Below are 24,113 nucleotides of genomic sequence, written 5' to 3'. Positions count from 1 at the left end.
TCCTTGGACATCATTATTACGCCTTTGTCAAGCTTTTCTTTATTTTATTTTATTTATTTTATTTTTTTTATGATAACGATAATCATCACGACGATCATAATCACCATTCAAATGCATGTGTCTTTTTTCTATCCTGGAATGCTGTGTGATGTTGGGGCACAATCCGACAACGGACCCTCACAATTGCAAATTTCATCCTGTAATTCTTTCGTTGGCCGGTTTGATTGCTATTCATATGCTTTCATAATTATTATTAATCTTATAGTGAATATAAGTCAAAAGCTACTTCCATCTAATAATATTTGAACTTCTTTTGATGAACATTGAGCTTCGTTCGTAACTGGAACGATCGATCACCCACCATGAGCTGAGATAAAGGAGGCCAGGAGAAGTAGCCATGGCTGACTAGGCCGGCCGGGGCTTGGCATGCATGTAATTACATGTTTTAGATCAAAACATGAATGAGATTAATTATCAGCAGCAACAGAGGAGATAGAGGAAGAAGAAGAGATTAGGATATATAGGCCATCTTAGCGGAAAATGAAAAGGGAAGAATCGGCTTTGGATGCTTCAAAACCCAACTCAATCAATCGTGGGCTCGAGCGGGAGAACCAAGCCCGAGGAGCCTGCTCTAGGCCATAATTGGGTTTATGGAGATTGTAGCTAGATGTGTAATGTCTTGTATGATTAACACCAATATTTTAATAAAAATAAAATGAAAAAATGGCGGTGGACCTAATATACAATTTTTTACCCGTTTTAATATTACGAATTTCTTTATAAACATAATGTTATATTATTTTAAAACCATGCGTTAATCGAATGATCAAAGTTGAATTCAAACTATCGTTGTCTTGTAACGTTCAAAGTTGGATTCAAACTCTTCGTGCGTGATTAACTTATTTTATTCTAGATCAAATATATAAATTTGTCACATTAACTTGTAAGAAAACCATAATAAAGTAGATTACAAACCAACCCGCAATGTAACTAGTGCCTACAATATTATTAGGAATGAAAAATCCTAAAAGAAACCTGATCAAAATCAACTTAAAATTACTAATTTCTTTTACAACTTGTTAATTCGTATCATCTTGTCATTGAAGTCACGCTAATTAAATAATTAAATTTATCGTTTTTTCTCTTATTGCTTTTGAAAAAGAGGAAGCTTGGGCTAGGATAAGTGTGTCTAAGCGCTTCCGTTTCCCTCCGTTTCATATCATTTTACGACCGTTAAACAACAAATTAATAAAAGAGGAAGCTTAATTGTATTGGGAGATCGAGGGAGTGATCATCTTTGTTGGTTCCTCTACAACATCTCATGGGCTGCCATTCGTAAAGGCCTGCTCCATGTAAGACAAGTAAATCCTATTGAAATTCACTCTAATGGCTAATCATGATGACCATCTCTCCAATAAAGCTGAGTTCTGTCCTCCAGAGAGTGCTTATAGAAGCTTTGTCGTATGGTTTTGGGTAATGATGAGGTCTGTAGCCCAGCGGACATGGCTTGAAACATACTACTCTCCCGTGTGCTCAATCATACTCCCTGCGTCCGCCAATCATTTCGTCGCGTTGCCTTTTCTTACACTTTCGAGACCACTCTCCATCATCATCATCACATCCTTAACCATCATGCTTATTAATATTATCATCATGGTCGTCGTCGTCTTCGTCATCATGTCTTTACAACGTTAGTGGGACCAAGCGATTGAAAAACAGGGTTAAGAGAGATTAGGGTGCCAAAAATATGGCCAAATCGCCCGTGCTCAACATTGAAATTGGTGTCCGTTGATTGTTCTGTTCAACCTCGTGTGGGGGACTTTCCAACAAAGAAACAAACAAAAAGATCAAAAGTTGGACTGGACTTTTCAGATTCGAGTTTAACAGTTCAAACTCCATCTCCATCAGCTCGAATCTATATATGTTGGGTCTTAGTACACACCTTGCCCAACTTGCCTCAGTTTGGGCTCCATGTTTCCCTTGGGTTCAAACTGTTTGCTCGTGTTGCTTCAATAAGAGTAAGGAAAAAATGAAGATTTATGTGTCAGGTGGGGGACTTGGGTTTGAGTCTTTTGAAGTCTGAATCCAAGTAGAGTTGGTCAATTGGATCCTATCGTGGCTCATTAGATGTTCTGATGTAGCTATCTGGACTCAGTTGATGGATTGCAGGTTTTTGCAAGTTGCTTTTATGTAAGCGGAAATTTAACGTAATATTAAAGTCAGACGTCATGAGTGCGAACTATTATTTCGTCAATTTACTTCATATTTAATTAAAATATTTCACGTGTTTGACCTCACTTATTGAAATGGAGTTCGAACCCACATATGAGCTTAAAATTTTGGGATAAGTGGTAATTTAACACTGATTTGGTTAAAGATACTAGAATGGATGGAATTAAAAATACTGTAACTGCTGCAGATTGTTTAAGTCTTGACCAATAAACTTTAAAAAGTGTCAATTTAGTGTATCTATATTTTAATTTTTTTCAATTTCACTACCCTGTTAGGATTATCCATTTATTCTTATAAAAATTCCCAAAATATATTTTATATATATACACTTTTCTTTTAAAAAAAAAAATTTAGGCACAAGTATTTTTACAAATTCTATTAAATCTGACCAACATCTAAATCTTTGCAATTTTTTTTTTTTTTAAATGGTGTTTTAAAATTTTTGACACTTCTTTGTTAGGATTTAACGGAAAATTCTAACAGAAGAGTGAAATTGAAAAATAGATATACTAAATTAACACTTTATAAAATTTATGAGCATGATTGTAAAAGTGATTAAAAATTAAGGGTGGTTAGTGAAGTTTTTCCTTATAATTACCTAAGATTATGAAGAATAATTATTTTTTCAAGCTCCAATCGAATTTTAAAGGAGCTCATGTTGAGGTAAATTTAGTAAATCTACCAGTAAATTCTTAAATCTTGTAAGAAATATATATATATATATATATATATATATATATATATATATATATATATATAATTACAGCTTTGTTGAATTATTTATTTATTTCGTTAACTATATTCTTTAATTAATTTTTATTAATTTTATCTTTTAATTGCTCCCTGTTAATCAAAATCCTGGATGTACGACTAGCATGTGTGATATAAAAAAACAAAAGGATAAGCCAATTTAATTGGTATGATTTTAAAGGATAATACTTAATTCATTGACGCCAGCTGCCTCGATTTGGTGTCAACAAGCAGAGATTGGAGGATTTTTCCTTAAACTTTCAACTATCTAAAACAGTTTGATTAAAAATAACTTGACCTAAAAGCATTTGATCATATAGAACATATGAGCATATGTGATTGGGATATGTCTATGCAATAGCTATAGGAAATCTACATATAGAAGTTTTAGAAGAAAGTACTACGTACATATTGAACTGTGGGGTAAAATAGGAGACCAGTGAATATATTATACATAACCAAATAAGTCCTATATCCAAGAATAATCTCAAAGTTGAAAAATTATTAAGATTAAGCTATGTTTATTTAATGTGTTTCAAGGAAAGTTTGATGTGATATAAAGGTAAAACAATTTTGAGTATTCTGTGTTTTGAATTGTTTATTAATGTTTTTGTTTTGAAAAGAGAAAACAAAACGGAAGCTATGCAAAGTTAACTTAAGGAGCTTAAAAGTTTATAACATTATGACATAATGAACCTCCAAAATGAAGCTTTACCGCTAGCAGAAAAAACTAAATACTAATCACCATAATTTTGGCATTTCTTTTCACTAAATCTTGAACTAGAGGGATAAATTAAAACCAAGAAAATAAGCAAGTCAACCAAAATCTGAATGCAACAATAATGCCAGCATAACAATTATATCTATAATTATCCAATATTGATATAAATTATAAGCTTTTCCATTAAACTTTAAAAGTTCAGAAGAAACAAAGAAATTAAGAAGCATCCTCGGACAAATGGAACTGCTTGCGAGGTTATGTACAGGAAAAATTATTAGAGCATCCCACATGTTCCACTACAAATATGATTTCCCGTACAAATTGAAAGCACAGACCCCTTGAAGAAGAAAGATAATATTTCAAGCCAGATATTGTATGCAGCAAAAGCTGGAACAACCTCATGATAGCCGACGGCGGGTAGCAAAGGTTAAATACATTGTAGAGTGAAAGCAATATTAAGGCAAGGAGCACTTGCATAGGTGGAGTATTTTCACGAGTAACAGCACGATGATTAAATACTAGGATAAAAGAAATCCTTTTTAATTCAGCCGTCTTCTTCTAGGTGCACGAGAATCTCCACTGTCCACATCTGAACTCCTTGAAGCGTCATTTCTTCTTCGCGACGACGAAGTTGAGAGGGACACCAAGGAATCGATTTCCATAGCAGTGTCCACCGGACTTTCTGAATTCATAACAGCAGCAATGCTTGAGAAAGAATCCCTATCGTCAACTGGTTGGGCCTGCTCCTGATTTCTACCTATAGAAGGGTTACGGAAATATGCCTCAACTAACCTTTCAGCAGAAGTCAATGCAGTCGAAAGAGAAGAAAGTGTTGTTCTATGAGATTGTGTTCGTCGAAGTAAAAGGGACTGCAGCCGGCGGTTTTCTCTGATCTCAGGGCTACTCATGTCACTCTGAGTTAAATCCACAACATCATCAGGGGGAGCCACTGAACTTTGCTCCCTGCGTGCGCGAGAGGTCAAAATCCGATTCAACAAGGAATTGGTTCTTTCTACTGCTTCGTGTGCCCCTTCAGGCTCCTGTGGTGGTATAAAGTCCCGTGTCAAATCAAACCTAGTTCCAAGGCGACGGATCATCTCCTCCACAGGGAAACTAAATGCAGCTCTTTGAAGGCTTTGCCTCACACTCTCAACCCGCCGTGCATTTGGCCTAAGAGGGATCTTTAGACTCGAGTCCTCCTCTGGCTCACGAACACCATTCCCACGACCATAAATTGGGGTCACACTTTTGGTCGTCACCTCTCCCTTACACAATGGACATTCCTGTGCATCCGAATGGACATGCAACCATCGGTAGAGACATGGCCAACAAAACAAATGGCCACAACAAGTCACCACAGGGTCCCTAGCCAAGTCCAAACATATATTACAGTCGAAAAAGCTCCCATCATTGCTACTAGCCTTTTCAACAGCATCATTTTTCTCAAACTTCTCATCTTCCAAAATCCCATTTTTATTGTCGCATGTTTTCGGGGCCTCATTCATTCTTTCCTCTGCGGGCATACTACCCTCGCCTGTCTGCAATGTACTCAGATCGCCAGAATTGACCATCAATTGGTTCAATTCCATTGAGATGTTCCGAGCTTCAGATGGAATTTGAACCTGCCGCCATCTCCTCCACCGCTGCCGTGCTCTGAGCCTAATAGCTTCCCTTAATCTATTAGGAGGATCGTCAACCCAATCATCCAAATTCACAGGGTCAGTGGGTAGCGATCCCGCTTGAGGCTCGGGAATAGGACCCAGGTTCAAGTCAAGATTCATTGTATCAGATGTCTCCTCAGCCATCACAAATCGACCAAACACTATTAAAAACACTCGTTTTAACACAAATTAAACGTCCCCAGATAAAAAAAAAACTCAGCTTTATTTCAATTTTCACAATTGAAAAGTCCCAAATCACAAGGCCCCGAATTTTTTATGCATTACTAAGGATTCGACACAAGAACCCTAAATTATATACAAAAAAGGAACAAAACCCAATATAAAAAAATCCGAACCTTATCACAAAATTGAAGAAACCCAAAACGAAACCCCTGAATTCAACACAAACTTTACACACCCAGATACAAAAACCTAGCAGTGACGCATAAATTGGGAGCTTAAACTAGGTTTAGGTCATGAACATGATGACTTTGACATCTCGGGTCTTGTGCTAACACTTCGTGTATAAAAATCTAGGGGCTTATGAGTGGACAGAGTGAAAATTGAAACGTAGAGAAGAAAATTGTACACCTGGGTTTTTAAGGATCGATCTCGATATTCAATTGAGACTCATTCTGAGTCCGAGGACAAACTGGCCACCTCCTGAGCTGGGTTTTCTCCGAGTCGTCTCGCAATGGATGGTTCTCCCTTTAGGTCAGCGATCTAGACCACACACAGAGAGATGAGGCTCATGACAGAGGGTTTAGATGAGTGTGGAAAACGAATGCAAAGTCACAACGAAGAAAATGGAGAGAGAAGGAAAAATCGTGTGGCATAGCATTTGGGTGTTTTTATTTTTCGGGAGAGAAATATCCTCCATACTAAGGAGGAATTTTCTTCAAACTCACAGCATAAAATTGTTATGTATATTATTTTGTTAGTAATTCCATTAAAAATTATGTGCTTTTCATATGTTAATTAAAAAATTATGACAAATTTATATGTTGTTATCGTGCATAACAATGATGAATAATATGAAATCAAAACAAGAAGAAAGTAAGAGAGAAGTAAGACACAGATTTAACGTGGTTCGACAATTTGCTTATGTCCACAAAAGAGTGAGTGCGGCTATATTCCTTCAATCAATCAGCTTGGATTACAATACAACATATATATAGTGAAACCATACTATCCTCAAAATACCCTAGTAAACGTAGTAGTAAACCGAGTTTCTCCAGACACGTGTCTGGATGGCTTAGCCCTAGCGTTCGGACGCTAGCATAAGAACTTCACCGTTCACAGTTACCGCATTTGCGTCCTGACACTTGTGCGAGCAATTGCTCTTGGTGGGTCGGGTCTGCTGGGTCGTCTGAACGGTTGTGCGAACACCAAGTCTCTGTAGTTTGCGTCTGCTAAACTGTTCGGACACTAGCGGGCGTCTAGACACTTCCTCTGGCGGTCCGGACGGTTGCCCACTAGCAGCTTTACTGGTACTCTTAAACTTCTCTCTAGGCTCAAAAGAATATGAGCCACTTGTTTCAACAATCTCCACTTTGCGCGAATATTTGCCTCCTTGAAGATAAACAAGTATTGTACCTCCACCTGGAACTGGTAAGTTGGGGATGCCGCCTCTTTTGCTCTCATTTCTAGCACCTGGAGACATTTATCAAGTCCAAGCAATGCTTGAACTTGACTGTGGTAACATGCTTCGTCAATATGTTTGCTGCATTCTCAGAAGTGTGGATCTTCTCAAGTAACAATTCACCTGCAGCAACCAATTCTTTGATCATGTAAACCCTCACATCAATATGCTTAGTTCTCGCATGATACACCTGGTTATTTGCCAAATAAATGACACTCTGACTGTCACAATGTAACTGAACTCCACATTGCTGAATACCCAGCTCCATAACTAGCCCTTTCAGCCACAAAGCTTCCTTTGCAGCCTTAGCCACTGCCATGTATTCTGCCTCAATCGTGGACATCGCAACAGTAGACCGAATCATGGATCTCCAACAATTAGGTCCTCCTGCAAGAGTAAACACATAATCTGTGCTTGACCTCCTGTCATCCAAATCCCCTTCATAATCTGTATCCACTTACCCCACAACTGACAAATCACTCTTTTGTCTAGCAAAAGTGATGTTGTAGTCTGTAATACCTCTCAAATATCTGAAAATCCACTTGACCGCATCCCAATGTTGTCTCCCTAGATTTGCCATGTACTTACCCACCACATTGACTGCCTGAGCCAAATCTGGCCTAGTACATACCATAGCGTACATGGGACACCCACTACACTGGTATATGGGACCTTAGACATGTCTTCAGTTTCTTCAATTGTCTTTGGACATTGGTAGACAAACGAAAATGAGTCGCCAAAGGTGTACTCACTGGTTTCACAATCTCCATACTAAACCTCTCCAGCACCTTCTTCACATAGCCAGCCTGAGATACCCACAATCTCCTGGCATCCCTGTCCCTGCGATTCTCCATCCCAAGAATCTTCTTGGCTGTGCCCAAATCCTTCATGTCAAATTCTTTACTCAATAAGGCCTTCAACTTGTTGACCTCCACTATACTCCTAGATCTCCTGTAACCAATTCTGATCATGTAGGAGTCAAATCGCTTATACCACTGCCTCAGAGACTGTTTCAGCCCATAAAGTGACTCTTTAATTTACAGACCTACTGTTCTTGTCCAAGTTGACTAAATCTTTATGGTTGCTCCATGTAAATCTGTTACTCCAAGTCACCATGGAGAAAAGTTGTCTTCATATCCATCTGCTCCAGTGCCATGTCATAATGAGCTGCCAATGCCAATACCGCTCTGATGGAAGTATGCCTAACCACTGGGGGAAAGATTTCCTCATAGTCAACTCCTTTCTGCTGCGAGTACCCCTTTGCTACCAAATGAGCCTTGAACTTTTCCCCATTTTTTCTAATACTGCTTCCTTTTTCTTAAACACCCATTTACACCCTATCGCCATCTTCCTTTCTTGAAGCTCCACCAAATCCACGTCTGATTCTTATGTAAAAACTCCATCTCCTCCGCCATAGCACCCACCCATCTACTCTTCTCTTGGCTATTGACAGCCTCTTGAAAAGTAGTAGGATCTCCGCTGCTAATAACAAGAGCATAAGAAGCTATATCTTCAAAACCACCTAGTTGGTGGTCTGATAGTGCGCCTGCGTCTGTTTGTGGCTATATTGTGTTGCTCCTCAAAGTCTGAAGTAGAGGTCTCTATACCCTGAGAAATGTTCTCTTGTACAGGAGTATCTAGCTCCACCTGCACCACCTACTTATCACTGCTACTGCTTTTTGGCACTTACTGCTCTTCACCCTGAATACTCTTCAACATGGAATTTTCATCAAATACCACGTCTCTACTGATCACCATCTTATTTGCCTTCGGATCCCACAACTTGTAACCCTTAACCCCTTTCTCATATCTGAGAAAGACACACTGTCCAGACTTTGGGTCAAGTTTTGATCTTTCTTCATTAGGTATGTGCACATAGACTGGACACCTAAATACTCCCAAACAAGAGTAATCTACCTCATTACCTGTTCACATCTCCTCTACAACCTTAACTTCTAGTGCTACCCTCGGTGACCTATTTATCAAGTAGCAAGCCATATTCACTGCATTCAACCTGAGACATCGTGCTTTCTTTACAATTGACCTGTTCATCCTTTCCACCACACCGTTTTGTTGCGGTGTCATGCGTACTGTGAAGTGTCTCTTTATGCCATGTTGCACACGGAAATCCTTCAACTTGTAATTTTTGTACTCAGTATCAATATCTGACCTGAGGCACTTGATCTTTCTCCTAGTCTGGTTCTCCACTTCAACTTTCCATAACTTGAACTTGGCAAACGTCTCCGACTTGTGCCGTATGAAGTATACCCAAACTTTTCTGGAGAAATCATCAATAAAAGTTAAGAAATACATGTGCGCACCTTGTGATGCTACCCTCACTGGTCCCCAAACATTTGAATGAACATAATCTAGAATACCTTCGGTCTTTTGTGTGGCTGTCTTGAATTGCACCCGGTTCTGCTTCCCTAAAATACAGAACTTACAAAAATCAAGCTTGCACATTTTGACACCCTTCAACAGATTTCTCTTATGAAGTTCTAACATGCCCCGCTCACCCATATGACCCAGCCATATATGCCACAAACAGTACAATCAGATTTAGACTCCACAAAAGCTACTCCACCTACAGTTGTACTCCATAATTATAGATGTTTTTTGAATTTTTCTGCCCCTTCATCACAACCATTGCACCCTTAGTTATCTTCATTATTCCACCTTCAAAGTTATAACTAAACCTGTTAAAGTCTAAAGTACCCAAAGAAATCAAATTCCTTTCTACATCTGGTACATGGCTAACATCATATTATGTTCTAACCGTACCATCAAACATTTTAATTCTGATATTACCTATGCCAGTAATTTTATAATGTGCACCATTACCTGTAGTAACTATACCAGAATTAATTGACCTGTAGGTGTCAAACCAATATCTATTGGACGTCAAGAGAAACGAACATGCTAAGTCTAGAAGCCAAGAATCCACAAGATGCTCTGAAGTTGAAGCAACAGAGAGCATATCACCATTAGTAGCGTCTAAGTCTTCCTCCACTACGTTTGCATACCTTGAGGAACCTTCTTTCTCGTCGTCCTTGTTCTTCTTCCAGTCTTGACAGTCCCGCTTTATATGCCCTTTCTTTCCGCACTTGTAGCAATTGACGTCCTTCCTCTTCCTGGACTTTGACCGAGAATTTTTTCCCTTCGAACCTCTCTTGTTACTACTTCTTCCATCTTCCTGGTTGCCCTTCACAATTAGCCCTTCTCCTTGAGAACTTTCGTCACTGACTTTCTTCATTTGATGAAAAGCCAGTAGAGCTTCTGTAACATCCTCTAACTCGAAGGACTCTTTCCCCGGTGTTAGAGTTGTAACCAAATTTTCATGCGTGTTAGAAGCTGAGAGTGAATTCAACAGCATCAACACCTTGTCTTCGTCTTCGAACTTCACATCAACCCTCTTCAAATCACTAATTATCTGATTTAATACGTCGATGTGTTGGCTCAATTCCAAGCCTTCCGCCAATCTTTAGCCCGTACAACCGATGCTTTAGATAAAGCTTGTTCGCCAATGACTTAGACATATACCAGCTTTCCAGTTTCAACCAAACTGTCGCCGGGGATTCTTCTTCCATGACATGATACATCACGTCATCTTCTAGACAAAGCCGAATAGTAGCCACTGCTCTTGCCTCAAGCTCCTTCCAATCTATGTCCGGCATATCATCTGGTTTCGTTCCATATAACGCCTTCACCATCCCTTGTTGCACCAACAAATCCTTGACATCCTGCTGCCATAACCCAAAGTTGCTTGTTCCATCGAACTTCATCACGTCAAATTTTACAGAAGACGTGCCAACCCCAGTCATTGTAATGAGCCTTGCTCTGATATCAAATTTTGTTACCGTGCACAATAATGATGAATAATATAGAATCAAAACAAGAAGAAAGTAAGGGATAAGTAAGACACAGATTTAATGTGGTTCGACAATTTGCCTATGTCCAGATGAGTGAGTGCGGCTATATTCCTTCAATCATTAGTTTGGGTTACAATACAACATATATATAGTGAAACCCTACTATCCCCAAAATACCCCAGTAAACCGTGTTTCTCCAGACGTGTGTTTGGACGGCTTAGCCCTAGCGTCGGGACACTAGCATAAGAATTTCACCGTTCGTAGCTACCACACTTGCGTCCTGATACTTGTGGGAACAAGTGCTCTTGGTGGGTTGTGTCCGCTGGGTTGTCCGGACGACTGTGCGAACACTAAGTCCCTGTGGTTTGCGTCTACTGAACTATTCGGACACTGGTGGGTGTCCAGACGCTTCCTCTGGCCATCCGAGCGGTATATATATATATATATTTAATAAAAACAATTAGCCACGTGTATTTAATACACGTGGCTACTTGGACGCGTGTAAGAAATACACGCGGCCATATACAAAACTTAATAAAATTTGTTTTTATTAATATATATTTGATAAAAACAATTGGCCACGTGTATTAAATACACGCGGCCAATTGGACGCGTGTATAAAATACACGCGGCCAATTGGCCGCGTGTATAAATTACACGTGTCCAGTTGGCCGCGTGTAATTAATTACACGCGGCCAACTGTGATGCGCCCCCTTCTAGCCACGTGTACTGTATACACGTGGCTAATTGGACGCGTGTCTACAGTAACAGGTACTGTAGACACGCGGCCAATTGTAGAGTTTTTTGTAGTGGTTGACCAAGACAACACCAATGATGGATGGGGTTATGCAACCTTTGGTATGCACGAGGCAAATGCTCTAATATTATTGAGAAGGCCAGTAGAATCGAAATCTTGGTGATGGCCATAAAATATCGACTGCATGAACATTTAAGCTAAATATATTCAGATGTAAAAGAAAAATACTAGTATTCACATCCTCATCAACCCATGCAGGAACCAGTGTAATAAGTGAAGAGAATATTAGAACATTTGAAGAAAACATTAAGCATGGCTTGCAACATACTCATTCATGATTTTGTGGATGTTATCTTGAGTTTGACAGAAGAGATTGATGTTGTCCGGTATCTGAAAACAAAAAATAAAATAAGCCCAATTCAATTAGGTAATCACTATGAAACAAAACTCTACTATGGCCAGAGCAAAAAACAGCAACAAACAAATTCAGAGAAACAAAGAGGAAAAATAAGACTACATCTTCACTGATTTCGTTACATTCTTCAGTTACAAGAGTGAACAATATATAGGCTCATTAAGGGCAGCACATCCCATGAATCATGCAGTAAAATATGGAGAAAACATGGAAATAAAGAAGAGGAAATCAGGGATGAGATTCTGCAAAAATCAAGTCGATGCTGTCAGGCGACTAGGAGAATCTGGAGGAAATCAAGGAGAGGGAGTCGGCTGTTGTAGGCTATAGGCTGCTGGAGGATTTTCTGCTTATCTGGAGAAAATCAGGTCTCTGGGTCAAGGTTTCGCCGGATCTCCTCTCTGCTCCTACCGGCGGCATTTCTCCTAGCTCCCAGCTCTCTCTCTCAAACTCCCTCACTCTCGATCTCTCCTTCTCCGTCTCACCCTCTCTCAGACTCTCTTCTCTCTCGATCTCTATCTCTCAGTCTCACCCTCTCTCAAACTCTCTCTTTTCATATCTCTGAGTTCAGGCGAGAAGAGGAGAAAGAAGAAAAAGAAAGAAGAAAGAAAAGAGTCGTGTGGCCGTGTGGGGCAGTGCCCAGTGGGCTCATTTTATAAGAGAGAAAAAGAAATAAAAAATGTTTGAAACTTTTTGAACAAAATGATGAGGGGGTGCGCGGGACACGACCAAAACGACTTGGAGTCGTTTTCTCCTAAAAGGGTTCAACAAAAATAATTTTTTTTTTTTTTAAAAAAAAAAAAAAAAAAATATTCTAAAAAAATATATAGAAATTAAAAAAAAAAATTTAAAAAAAAAGGAAAAAAAAAAAAATTAAAACAAATTTTTGTTTAAAAAAAAACTGAAAATTATAAAAAATAAATAAACAAACGAAAAAAAAAATTAAAACTAGTTTTATTTATTTATTTATTTTTCCTATAATGTTTTGTTATCTTATATATATATATATATATATATATATATATATATATTTAATTTTAATAATTTTATGAAGGGTATTTTTGTCATTTGGGGGAACATTGACATAATTGATAGTATCACGATCGATCACATAAATCGTACCACGATCCATCATATGATCATACCACGATCCATCATATGATCATACCACGATCCATCACTTAGATTGTACCACGATCGATCACATAGATCGTACCACGATCCATCACATTGACCGTACCATGATCAATCACATAGATCGTACCACGATTATGGTACGATCTATGTGATCGATCGTGGTAGGATCTAAAGAGTTATCTATCGTGGTACAATCAATGTGATCGATCGTGGTAGGATCTAAGTGTGATCGATCGTGGTATGATCAATGTGATCGATTGTGGTACGATCAATGTGATCGATTGTGGTACGATCAATGTGATCGATTGAGGTACGATCATGTGTGATCAATCATGGTACGATCATGTGTGATCAATAGTGGTACGATCTATGTAGGGTTGGCAATTTTTGACATGACCCGCGAACCTGACACGAATACGACACGAGAAAATAGGGTTAGGGTTTACTGTAATCGGGTTCGGGTCATAATCGGGATTACATTCGTGTCTGGCGGGTCAACCCTGACTCGGTTTTTTTTTTTTTTTTTTTTTTTTTTTTTTTTTTATTATTATAAAAAAAGGCAGTTGGTCGACGACTCGACTTAGTCTGACTCTAACCCGAAAAATGCCCATTTGTGAATTTGAATTTCTGATTTCTGGAACCCTAGCCTAGTAGCCCGCCGCCCGCCGGCCCGCACTCCCGCCATCGCACTCCGCACACCCGACCGCCAACCAGTCGGCCTTTTCCGATTTTCCCCCTCTCTCTACGCCAATCTTTTAAATTTTCCCTCCCCCCTCTCCTACCCACGTAACCCACCACCAAATACCCGGGCCACCCGGCCACCACCGTCAGTGTCGCCGCCCACCATCCGGCCGATCTCGCTGGGCCTCACGCGGTTTGGTCACCTCCGCGGCTCCGCCCCCCGAATGACACCACAACCGGTCTGTTTTCACTTTTCCAAAGGAAGTGTCCACTAGTGTTCTTCATTTAGCCTTGAGTAAGTTGGGCATGCTAGACATCTTAGCCTCAGCTTGATGGTTAGTGTTTATGATATGTAGTGTTAATTAAACTTCTATCTCTTCAAAACAGTCTTTCCTGGTTTTCGCTAAATATGATGTTCCGGAGTCGAAAAGCATAGACAGTTGCTTTTTTTTTTGCTGCTAAGTATACCTCTAGACTGGAAAAAGTCGTTCTTCTATTATCAGTTTGCTCTTTTTCTATTTTTCCTGTTTAAGAATATGGCAAAATAATAATAAGATTCTGTTTAAATGATTTAGTATATCGAAATGAGTATGATTAGTATAGATCTGTAATGAACACTGCTTAGCAAAGTATAGTATTACCATTAATCTTTGATATTGACAAAGTACATTCCGAGCTAAGCAGCTAATCTGTAATCAAATTTAGTTAGAATCTAGCTAAGCATGGTATTTAGTAGTATACCATACTTTGTCTTGAAGCTTGTTCTGTAAATTAATTTGGGTGAGAAGTTGATGTTCTTGAGTTCCAAAATATCAAGCATTCTGAGAAGCATGCTGCTTTAATCTTTCATAGCAAATTTGAGAATATTCTTGTAAACATAGACAGGTTTTTTTTTTTTTTTTTGGAAAAGATGCTTTGTCATGAAATTTTGTAATGTTTTTGGCTGCACAACTTTGTGGGATTGGGACATTGGGTGTTTGATGGAATTAGTTGCTAGTAAGACTACCTTCACTGATTAAAAATATTGTTTTCTTATGAAAATTGACAAATTTTTATAAAGAAAGGCTGCTATAATAGAGCTAATTGCTAATACTCTTTTGCAATTTGTGTAGCTTTTATAGACAAACGAAGTAGCATACACAGCTCATCTATTGTGTGACTTGTGTCCAATCATGAATCAAGATCAAGAGCAGCCTGAGCAGGTAAGATTATTAGCCTTTTAAGTTTCAAGTTGTCTTTGTGAGCTAGATTTTATGTACTATCTAATTTGGATTGAAAAACTAATTTACTAATAATGATATGTGCAGATGAGTAATGAAGTACTTGGTGATGATGATATTGTTAGAGACTTTGAGGATGATGTGATTGAATTGACTAAGATAGAAGAAGAAAATGACTCTGTTTGTGCGGAGAAAGAGAAAAAAGGCCACAAGCGTAGGAGGACTTCAGCCGTTTGGGATCATTTTGATGCCATTCGTGGTAAGGATGGTGAGAAGTTAAAGGCAAAATGCAAGTTGTGTGGTACTGTGTACTTGGCTCCAAGTACTTATGGAACTGGAAATTTGAAGCGCCACATAGACAATTGTCCGAGGAGAAACACTCGTGATGTTAGGCAGATGCTCTTATCTAGAAGTCAGGGATCTCTGTCTGTAAGTAACTCTAAATTTTGTCCCAAAAAATTTAGAGAACTGTTGGTTGCTTTGGTCATTAAGCATGATTTGGCTTTTCGATTTGTTGAGTATGAGGGCTGGAGAGAGATGATAAAATACTTGCATCCTGATGCACCTCTTATCTCTAGGAATACCCTTAAGGCTGATTTGAAAAATTTGCATATAAGGGAGAAGCAAAAGGTTAAATTTATGTTGAATGATTGTCCTGGTAGGATTTGTTTAACATCTGATTTGTGGACTTCTTTGACTACTGATGGATATATGTGTCTCACAGCACATTTTATTGACAAGAATTGGGTCTTAACTAAAAGGGTGTTAAACTTTTCATTTATTCCCCCACCACATAATGGTGTATCTTTGTGTGAAAAGACGTATAATTTGCTAAAAGAGTAGGGGATTGAGACCAAGGTTTTCAGTATAACATTGGATAATGCTTATTCTAATGATGTTTGTGTTAGTTTATTAAGAAATCAATTGAACATCAAGAAAGCCCTTGTTTGTGAAGGCGGGTTTTTTCACATTCGTTGTTGTGCACACATTCTTAATTTGATAGTTCAAGATGGTTTGAAAGAGATTGATAGTGCTCTTCAAAAGATCCGTGACAGTGTGAAGTATGTTAGAGGATCACAAATAAGAAAACAAAATTTCCTTTTGGCTGTGATTAAAATGTCATTGGATAGTAGAAATGGGCTAAAACAAGATGTGCCAACCAGATGGAACTCTACATATCTTATGCTTGAGACTGCTATTCATTATCGGAGTGCTTTTAGTTATTTAGAGATGATTGATTCAAACTATAAGCATTGCCCTACTGCACGAGTGGGAACAAGCGACTCATATATGTTGTTTTTTGGCTCCTTTTTACCATGCTACATGTGAGTTTTCTGGTACCAAGTATCCCACAGCCAACCTCTACTTTCCTGTGATTTATGACATTTATGTAACCTTGAAGGAAGAAGTTGAGAGCGAAGATGAATATAAGAGATTAATGTCAACACAAATGCTCTCTAAATTTGAGAAATATTGGTCAGAATTTAGTGTAGTATTGGCTATTGCAGTTGCGTTGGATCCTCGTTACAAGCTTGAACTTGTAAATTTCTGTTAGACGAGGCTTTATGGAGTTGATAATTGTAGAGAGTATTGTCATGTTCGTGATAAAATGATCTATCTTTTTTTGGAGTATGGTGGTTCCTCATCTACATCTTCAAGCGCCATATCTCTTGATACAAGAAATGTTAATTCCCAAGTATCCCAACCACAAGTCAAGGCTGTCAAGCGGACTTCTGCAACGATGAAGGTAAAATTATATGTTTATTTTGTGATTTATGTGTTATTGTTAGTAACTTAGAATATAATATATATACTTCTAACTACTTAGTAAATTATGTTCACGTTATCTTTGTTTTAATTGTAGGCGTTTTTTAATTCTAGTGGGAGTAATGCTCAAGCAAATAAGAGTCAATTAGAACTTTATTTGGATGAACCCAGATTGATAATTGCTGAGGATGGAGATTTTGACATTCTTTCATATTGGAAAGGAAATGAATTTCGTTATCCTATAATAGCCGCTATGGCTCGTGATATTTTGAGCATTCTTGTTTCTACTGTTGCTTCAGAATCCACTTTTAGTGTTGGTAGACGTGTAATTGATCAATATAGGAGTTTGCTCAAACCTGACATTGTTGAGGCACTAATATGCACTCGAGATTGGTTATTTGAAGAGAAAGGTAATATTTGTTATTTGTATATTTATTTTTTTCATTAACTTATATTATTTTTTTTATTACATTAATTCCTCTTATCTTTTGATGTAGAATTGACACAAATGAAGTTTGATGAGCCTGAAGAAGATATTTTGACTTTGAATTTCAATTCCAATGATGTTCCAAGTTCATCAGGAACAAATTCTATTAATATTCCTTGACATTGGCTTATATGTGGATGCGTTCTTTTTATGGGGTTTGTTTTAATTATGGGTTTTGTTTTGCCCTTACGAATTGATTGAAACTGAATTATGTAACTTATGTTTTGCCCTTACTAGTTGTAAAATTTTTAGTTATGTTTAGTTAACTTAAGTTTAACTTGAGAGGAATAGCTTAGCATTTTTCTTTTTGTATTCCTCTTAAATTTTAACAGAATATAGATAATTAAATATTAAATATTTGATAAAGGAATAGCTTAGCCATTTCTGTTGTTTGTTCGGTCAATGGGTATTGAACAACAATACCCACTAACCCATGTAGTGCAAGCCACAAGCTCAGATTTACATATAGCCACAAGCTCCTCTGATTTCTTCATTTCCCCACACTTGACATACATATCTTATATCTATGATCTATCAGACAATTCAACAAATTCCCACTAATCTCCAACTCATCTTCTTCAACATAAAGGTCTAATTTTTCTCCCATTTTCAAGTCCCTCGACTTCCTATAAAAAAGGTGCTTTAACTTTAATTCACCATAAAATATACCTACAGGAAAAGACCAAAAAGAAAAAATAAAGAGCGGTAGGGTGACTTTTAAAAGTTGTGAAGGATGATTAATAAAGTAAGAAAACACTAGTTGTCTAACGACTAACATCATATGAAGTTGGCTGAAACTTGTGTCCATAGGTTAAGAATATGATTGGCACCAAATTGTATAAAACGTTTCTTGTAGGATTGTGTTATTAAAAACTTGCAAAAAATTATGTGAAGGATATGATTGGCACCAAATTAACTATAAGCTAATTAATTAGTGAAGGACCCGAGTGGAAAATGAAGAAAGAAAAGAAACATTAAAGAAAGAAACGGCAATTGAAGACTTGAAGGTAAAAACTAAAATTGAATGTTGAAACATGTGAAATTGGTGTCGGGTCGGGTCGGGTTAACGAGTTACACGGTTAATAGTCGGGTTTATCGGGTCGTGTTGGGTCACGTGTCACAACCCGATTAATAACCAAGTCGGGTTCATGTCAGACCCGTTTATGTAATCGGGTCGGTCGGGTTGACACGAACCCGACCCTTGAACCCGAATTGCCAACCTTAGATCTATGTGATTGATCGTGGTACGATCATGTAATCGATTGTGGAACGATCTATGTGATCGATTGTGGTACGATCACTGTGATCGATCGTGGTATGATCTATGTGATCGATCGTGGTACCATCATGTGATCGATCGTGGTACAATCTATGTGATCAATCGTAGTACGATCTATGTGATCGATCGTGGTAGGATCTAAGTGTGATCGATCGTGGTAGGATCTAAGTGTGATCGATCGTGGTAGGATCTAAGTGTGATTGATCGTGGTACGATCAATGTGATCAATCGTGGTACGATCATGTGTGATCAATAGTGGTACAATCATGTGATCGATTGTGGTACGATCATGTGATCGATCGTGGAACGATCTATGTGATTGATCGTGGAACGATCTATGTGATTGATCATGGTACGATCAATGTGATCGATCGTAGTACAATTTTTGTGATCAATCGTGATACGATTTATGTGAGACTTTTCTTCTTCTTCTTCTTCTTCTTTTTTCCTCTTTTTTTTTTAAAAAAACAAAAAAAAAAAAATTGTTGCAATTAGAGCCGTTTTAGAAAAGCGGCTCTAATTTGAGCCATTTTGATAAAAAAAAAAAAAAAAAAGGCTCTAATTTGAGCCATTTTAGAAAAGCGGCTCTAATTTGATCCCTTTTGATAAAAAACGGCTCTAATTTGAGCCCTTTTAGAAAAACGGCTCTAAGTGTGATCGATCGTGGTAGGATCTAAGTGTGATCAATCGTGGTACGATCATGTGTGATCAATCGTGGTATGATCTCTATGATTGATCGTGGTACGATCATGTGATCGATCGTAGTACGATCATGTGATCGATCGTGGAATGATCTATGTGATTGATCGTGGTACGATCAATGTGATCGATCGTGGTACAATTTTTGTGATCAATCGTGATACGATCAATATGATCGATCGTGGTACGATTTATGTGAGACTTTTTTTTTTTTTTAATTGTTGCAATTAGAGTCGTTTTTTTTTTTATCAAAACAGCTCTAATTGGAGTCGTTTTAACTAAAATGGATCTAATTGGAGTCGTTTTAACTAAAACGCCTCTAATTAGAGCTGTTATAGATAAAACGACTCTAATTTGAGCCGTTTTAATAAAAACAGCTCTAATTAGAGCCGCTTTTTTAAAACGGCTCTAAATAATTTTGAGCCGTTTTCCGTAAAAACTGCTCTAGTTAGAGCTGTTTTTGTTAGAGCCGTTTTGACTAAAACGGATCTAATTAGAGCCGTTTTTACGGAAAACGGCTCAAAATTATTTAGAGCCGTTTTAAAAAAGCGGCTCTAATTAGAGCTGTTTTTATTAAAACGGCTCAAATTAGAGTCGTTTTATCTATAACGGCTCTAATTAGAGCCGCTTTTTTAAAAGGGCTCTAATTGGAGCCTTTTTAGTTAAAAATGGCTCAAATTAGAGCCGCTTTTCAAAAACGGCTCTAATAAAAACGGCTTAAAAAGACCTTTTTTTTTTTTTTTTTTTTTTTTTTTTGTTTTTTTTTTGTGTAGTGTGCATAGGGTTTTTTGAGAACTTTCACCAAAATTTGGTGAAATTTTTAAAGGAAAGAGTCCATATGGACTCTTAGGGTTTACATTTGTATACTATACATATAATATCTATACTTGAAAAAATTAAACAACTTTTAATTAATACTATATACATCATGTATATATTCAGTTTATGTACCATAACCCTAGAATATGGCTATATATAGTATACGTAGGGTTAGGGTTTACATTTTATACTATACATATAATATATATATATACTTTACAAAATAAAACAACGTTTAATTAATACTATATACATCATGTATATATTCTTTTCATTGAACCTTAACCCTAAATTAGTGCTATCTATATATATATAGAAAACGTAGGGTTAAGGTTTACATTGTATGTTATACATATAATATATATACTTTACAAAATAAAACAACTTTTAATTAATACTATATACATCATGTATATATTCTTTTTATTGAACCCTAACCCTAAATTAGTTCTATATATATAGAAACGTAGGGTTAAGGTTTACATTGTATGTTATACATATAATATATGTAGTTTACAAAATAAAACAACTTTTAATTAATACTATATACATCATGTATATATTCTTTTTATTGAACCTTAACCCTAAATTAGTGCTATATATATATATATATATATATATATATATATATATATATATATATATATATATATATATATATATATATATATATATATATATGTAGAAAACGTAGGGTTAAGGTTTACATTGTATGTTATACATATAATATATATACTTTACAAAATAAAACAACTTTTAATTAAAACTATATACTTCATGTATAATTCTATTTATATACCCTAATTCTAGATTTGTGCTATATATAGTATGCGTAGGGTTAAGCTTTACATTTGTATGCTATACATATAATATATAATGTGCTATATAAAGTATATATAGTAGTATTAGGGTTTAAATTTATAGTGTATATATAGTATTAATAAATATACTATTTATTATAATATCGTAGATTTTTCCACTAGTTAAGCTATTTGAAAAGTAGATAGAGATTTTGTATATCGTTGATAGGACACTAAGGTAGGAGGGACGGCGAAAAATCAACACCAGCCGTCCCTCTCTCTCAAACTATCTCACTCATCTTCTCTCTCTCTCTCTCTCTAACACCAAGGTGCCCACTATCCGGCGACACCACCGGGACAACAACACAACCGGTACAACACGACCTCTAACTCTCTCACTCTCTCTCAGTTTCCTCTCTCTCTCTCTCTCTCTCTCTCTCTCTCTCTATCGATTTCTCTCTCACTTAGAATATCTCTCTCTTTTTCATCTCAGGTTCACTGATTGAAGTCGGAAAAGCCCAACCAATGCCACTGTGAGTCTCCACTGGCCGACTCACTATCCTCTTACATGTATTTTAATTTTTGTAATTTTTGTTTTGTTTTGTTTTTTTTTTTTTTTTTTTTTTTTAGTTCGATCAGTACGTGTATCTGTTCTTGATTTTTTTGGATGTTGTTGTTTAAATGTGTTGTGCGTGTGTGTGTGTGTGTGTGTTTTTAAATTGTTGCTGTGAGATTTTTTTTTTTGGGATTTTTTGGGTTTTTATGGGTGTTTAAGCATTTCAGGATTTTTTTTTTTTTTTTGCTGTATTTGTTGCTGTCAGAAGATTAGAGATATTTTTTGGGTGCTATGTTTGTAGATGAATTTTGGTATTTTTGAAAAAAAAAAAAAAAAAAAATTGAGATTTTAAATTTACAATAATATTCTTAATCAAATTTTGAGATTTTAAATTTACAATAATATTCTTAATCAAAAAGTAGGACCCCGCTCTTGGAATGTATGAAATCGTCTGTTGCTAGTGGTTCTGTAGGTATGATTACGTTTGTGTAAACTCTCTCGTAGCTCAATGCTTTGGACTTGATATGCATTCTATCATGCATATAGCTTATTTTCTTAATGTTGTTGTTCTTATTATTTGCAGGTAATGCGACGCCCGCTGGGCAGCCGTCAAACGTTCCGGTAAATTGTGGTATTGAAAATCAAGTAGCGTGAAGAAGTGGCTGGAATGTATTTTTTGTTGTTGTTTTCTAATTTCAATATAACTTGTGTTTTGTTAGTGCTATAAATAATTTGTTAATAACTATGACAGATATTTCATGTAAGTTCGTTGAAACTGCTGTATTGAATTTGAATCGTTGTAATTATAATGTTGACAATTTTTGAAAATGTAAATTGTTGTTATTGTTGATGGATTCTTTGAAAGGCAAATTGTCTATAGGATACATGCCAAAAACAAAAAACAAAAAATATATTTAATAATGTCACGTCACTAATATTGGTGACGTGGCTTGCTCCCCACGTTGGCAACATCAAGTGACGTGGTCAAGTTGCCACGTCATCCATTAGTGACATGGCATTTAAGCCACGTCACTAAGTCTAGTGACATGGAACTTTGTCCACGTCACTACAAGCAACGACGTGGCCAACAGACACATCGTTAATTGTAGCGACGTGGTACAGAACCACGTTGCTGACGAGTCGTGACGTGGACAAAGTGCCATGTCACAATATGGCAATGTCGACATTTTTACCACGTCGCGACCCGACATTTCGCGACAACCTGATCAACGACGCGTGGTCCACGTTGCTAACGCCACGTCAATACCCGTTAGTGACGTGGATGACCCGCATGCACGACGCCAAGTCCACGTCGCTAATGACGTGGATTTTTGTAGTGCGTGTCTTATATATATTAGACAAATGATAGGGTTAAGTTCTCAAAATAGTATTGAATTATACGTCATTTTGAAATAAGGGTATTACTGAACTAGCAAACGTCTTAAACTGAAGTATCCACATTTCCGAACGTCTCACTTAAGGGTACACCATTAGGATTTGCTGCTAAATCCTAATGGAGTACCCAAAATACCTTTTTTTTTTTAAGGAAAAAAAATTGCTAGGATTTAGGTGTTGGTCAAAATTTAACGGAATTTGCCAAAATACCCATGCCTGAATATTTGAAAATTTTAATAATTTTTTTTTTTTTTAAAAAAAAAAAAAAAACATAGGGGTGTTTTAGGAATTTTGTGACGCCGGACAAAATAGCGATTATTCTGCAGACTAATCAACAAGCAATTTGTAAGGAAGAAAACAGGAAAATTACCCCAAGAAAAATAAAGACAAACTCTGAATTTGATAAAATTATCAATAATTAGCAACTGTTGGAAAACGCTCACAAGCCGGCTAATATAGCTGAAAATTCAGTCTTTAGCAGAAACTTGCCAAAAATAGCAAAATCCCAAAAACCCTAATAAAACGAAATACGGAATAAAATAAGCAATCTGCCAAAAATCTGGCCCAAATCGGGCTTAGAATCACCTCCTAAACAATAAACGAAAAATACCATAAATTGTGAAAAAATATCTAAAATTAGGGTTTTGGAAAGGAAAACAGCAAATTTTGGGCTCGAAACAAGGCACACCGAGCCTAGCTGGATGGCCACGACGTGTGCACCAAAGAGAGTTTTCCGAATTGGGGTCATATGCGCAAATCAGATACTCGTAGTCAAAATTATGGCCAAAATACTACAGCGCACCCAGAAATTGCCCCAATTAAGTCAGATTACGATTTCTTGCCAATTTTGCGCTGATCTGTCTGCTCCAGGTCTAGGTAACTCAACGCCATCAAAGTGCAATCTGACAGCTCAACATCGTCTAACTCGGATCCCCCTGCGTCAGTCACCCCGTGTTGGATAGAACTCGTCCTCAAGTTCACAGCAATATCATCAGAATCCACAAAACAAGGACTCAAGTGCTTTACATTAAAGACATCAGAAGTCTTCAAATGACTTAGGAGACGCAACCTGTACGCGTTGTCATTGATCTTCTACAATATTTCACAGGGTCCAATCTTCCGCTCCTTAAGCTTATTATACTCGCCAACAAGGAACTGAACACGAGTTAAGACTGCCCAAACAAAATCACCAACATCAAAAAGTACCTAACGACGATGACGGTCCGCTT

The 24,113-nt window shown here is 37.1% G+C and overlaps 1 protein-coding gene across 1 annotated transcript; it reads right to left on the bottom strand.

The window, feature by feature from the left end:
- Positions 1 to 3,861: 3,861 nt before the first annotated feature.
- LOC133873505 (uncharacterized) lies at positions 3,862 to 6,261 on the bottom strand. The gene has a single exon (XM_062311213.1). It carries the CDS (start codon positions 5,506 to 5,508, stop codon positions 4,243 to 4,245), a length of 1,266 nt encoding a protein of 421 aa, XP_062167197.1. The 5' UTR covers positions 5,509 to 6,261; the 3' UTR covers positions 3,862 to 4,242.
- Between the last annotated feature and the right edge of the window lie 17,852 nt (positions 6,262 to 24,113).

The sequence above is a fragment of the Alnus glutinosa genome, chromosome 7 (assembly GCF_958979055.1).
Source record: "Alnus glutinosa chromosome 7, dhAlnGlut1.1, whole genome shotgun sequence".
Taxonomy (NCBI): Eukaryota; Viridiplantae; Streptophyta; class Magnoliopsida; order Fagales; family Betulaceae; genus Alnus; species Alnus glutinosa.
The sequence above is the reverse complement of the archived record's forward strand: the minus strand, read 5'-3'. Positions and strand labels throughout refer to the sequence as shown.

Excerpts from the sequence above, each read along its gene's own strand:
- LOC133873505 (XM_062311213.1), bottom strand. The coding sequence starts at position 5,508 with ATGGCTGAGGAGACATCTGATACAATGAATCTTGACTTGAACCTGGGT.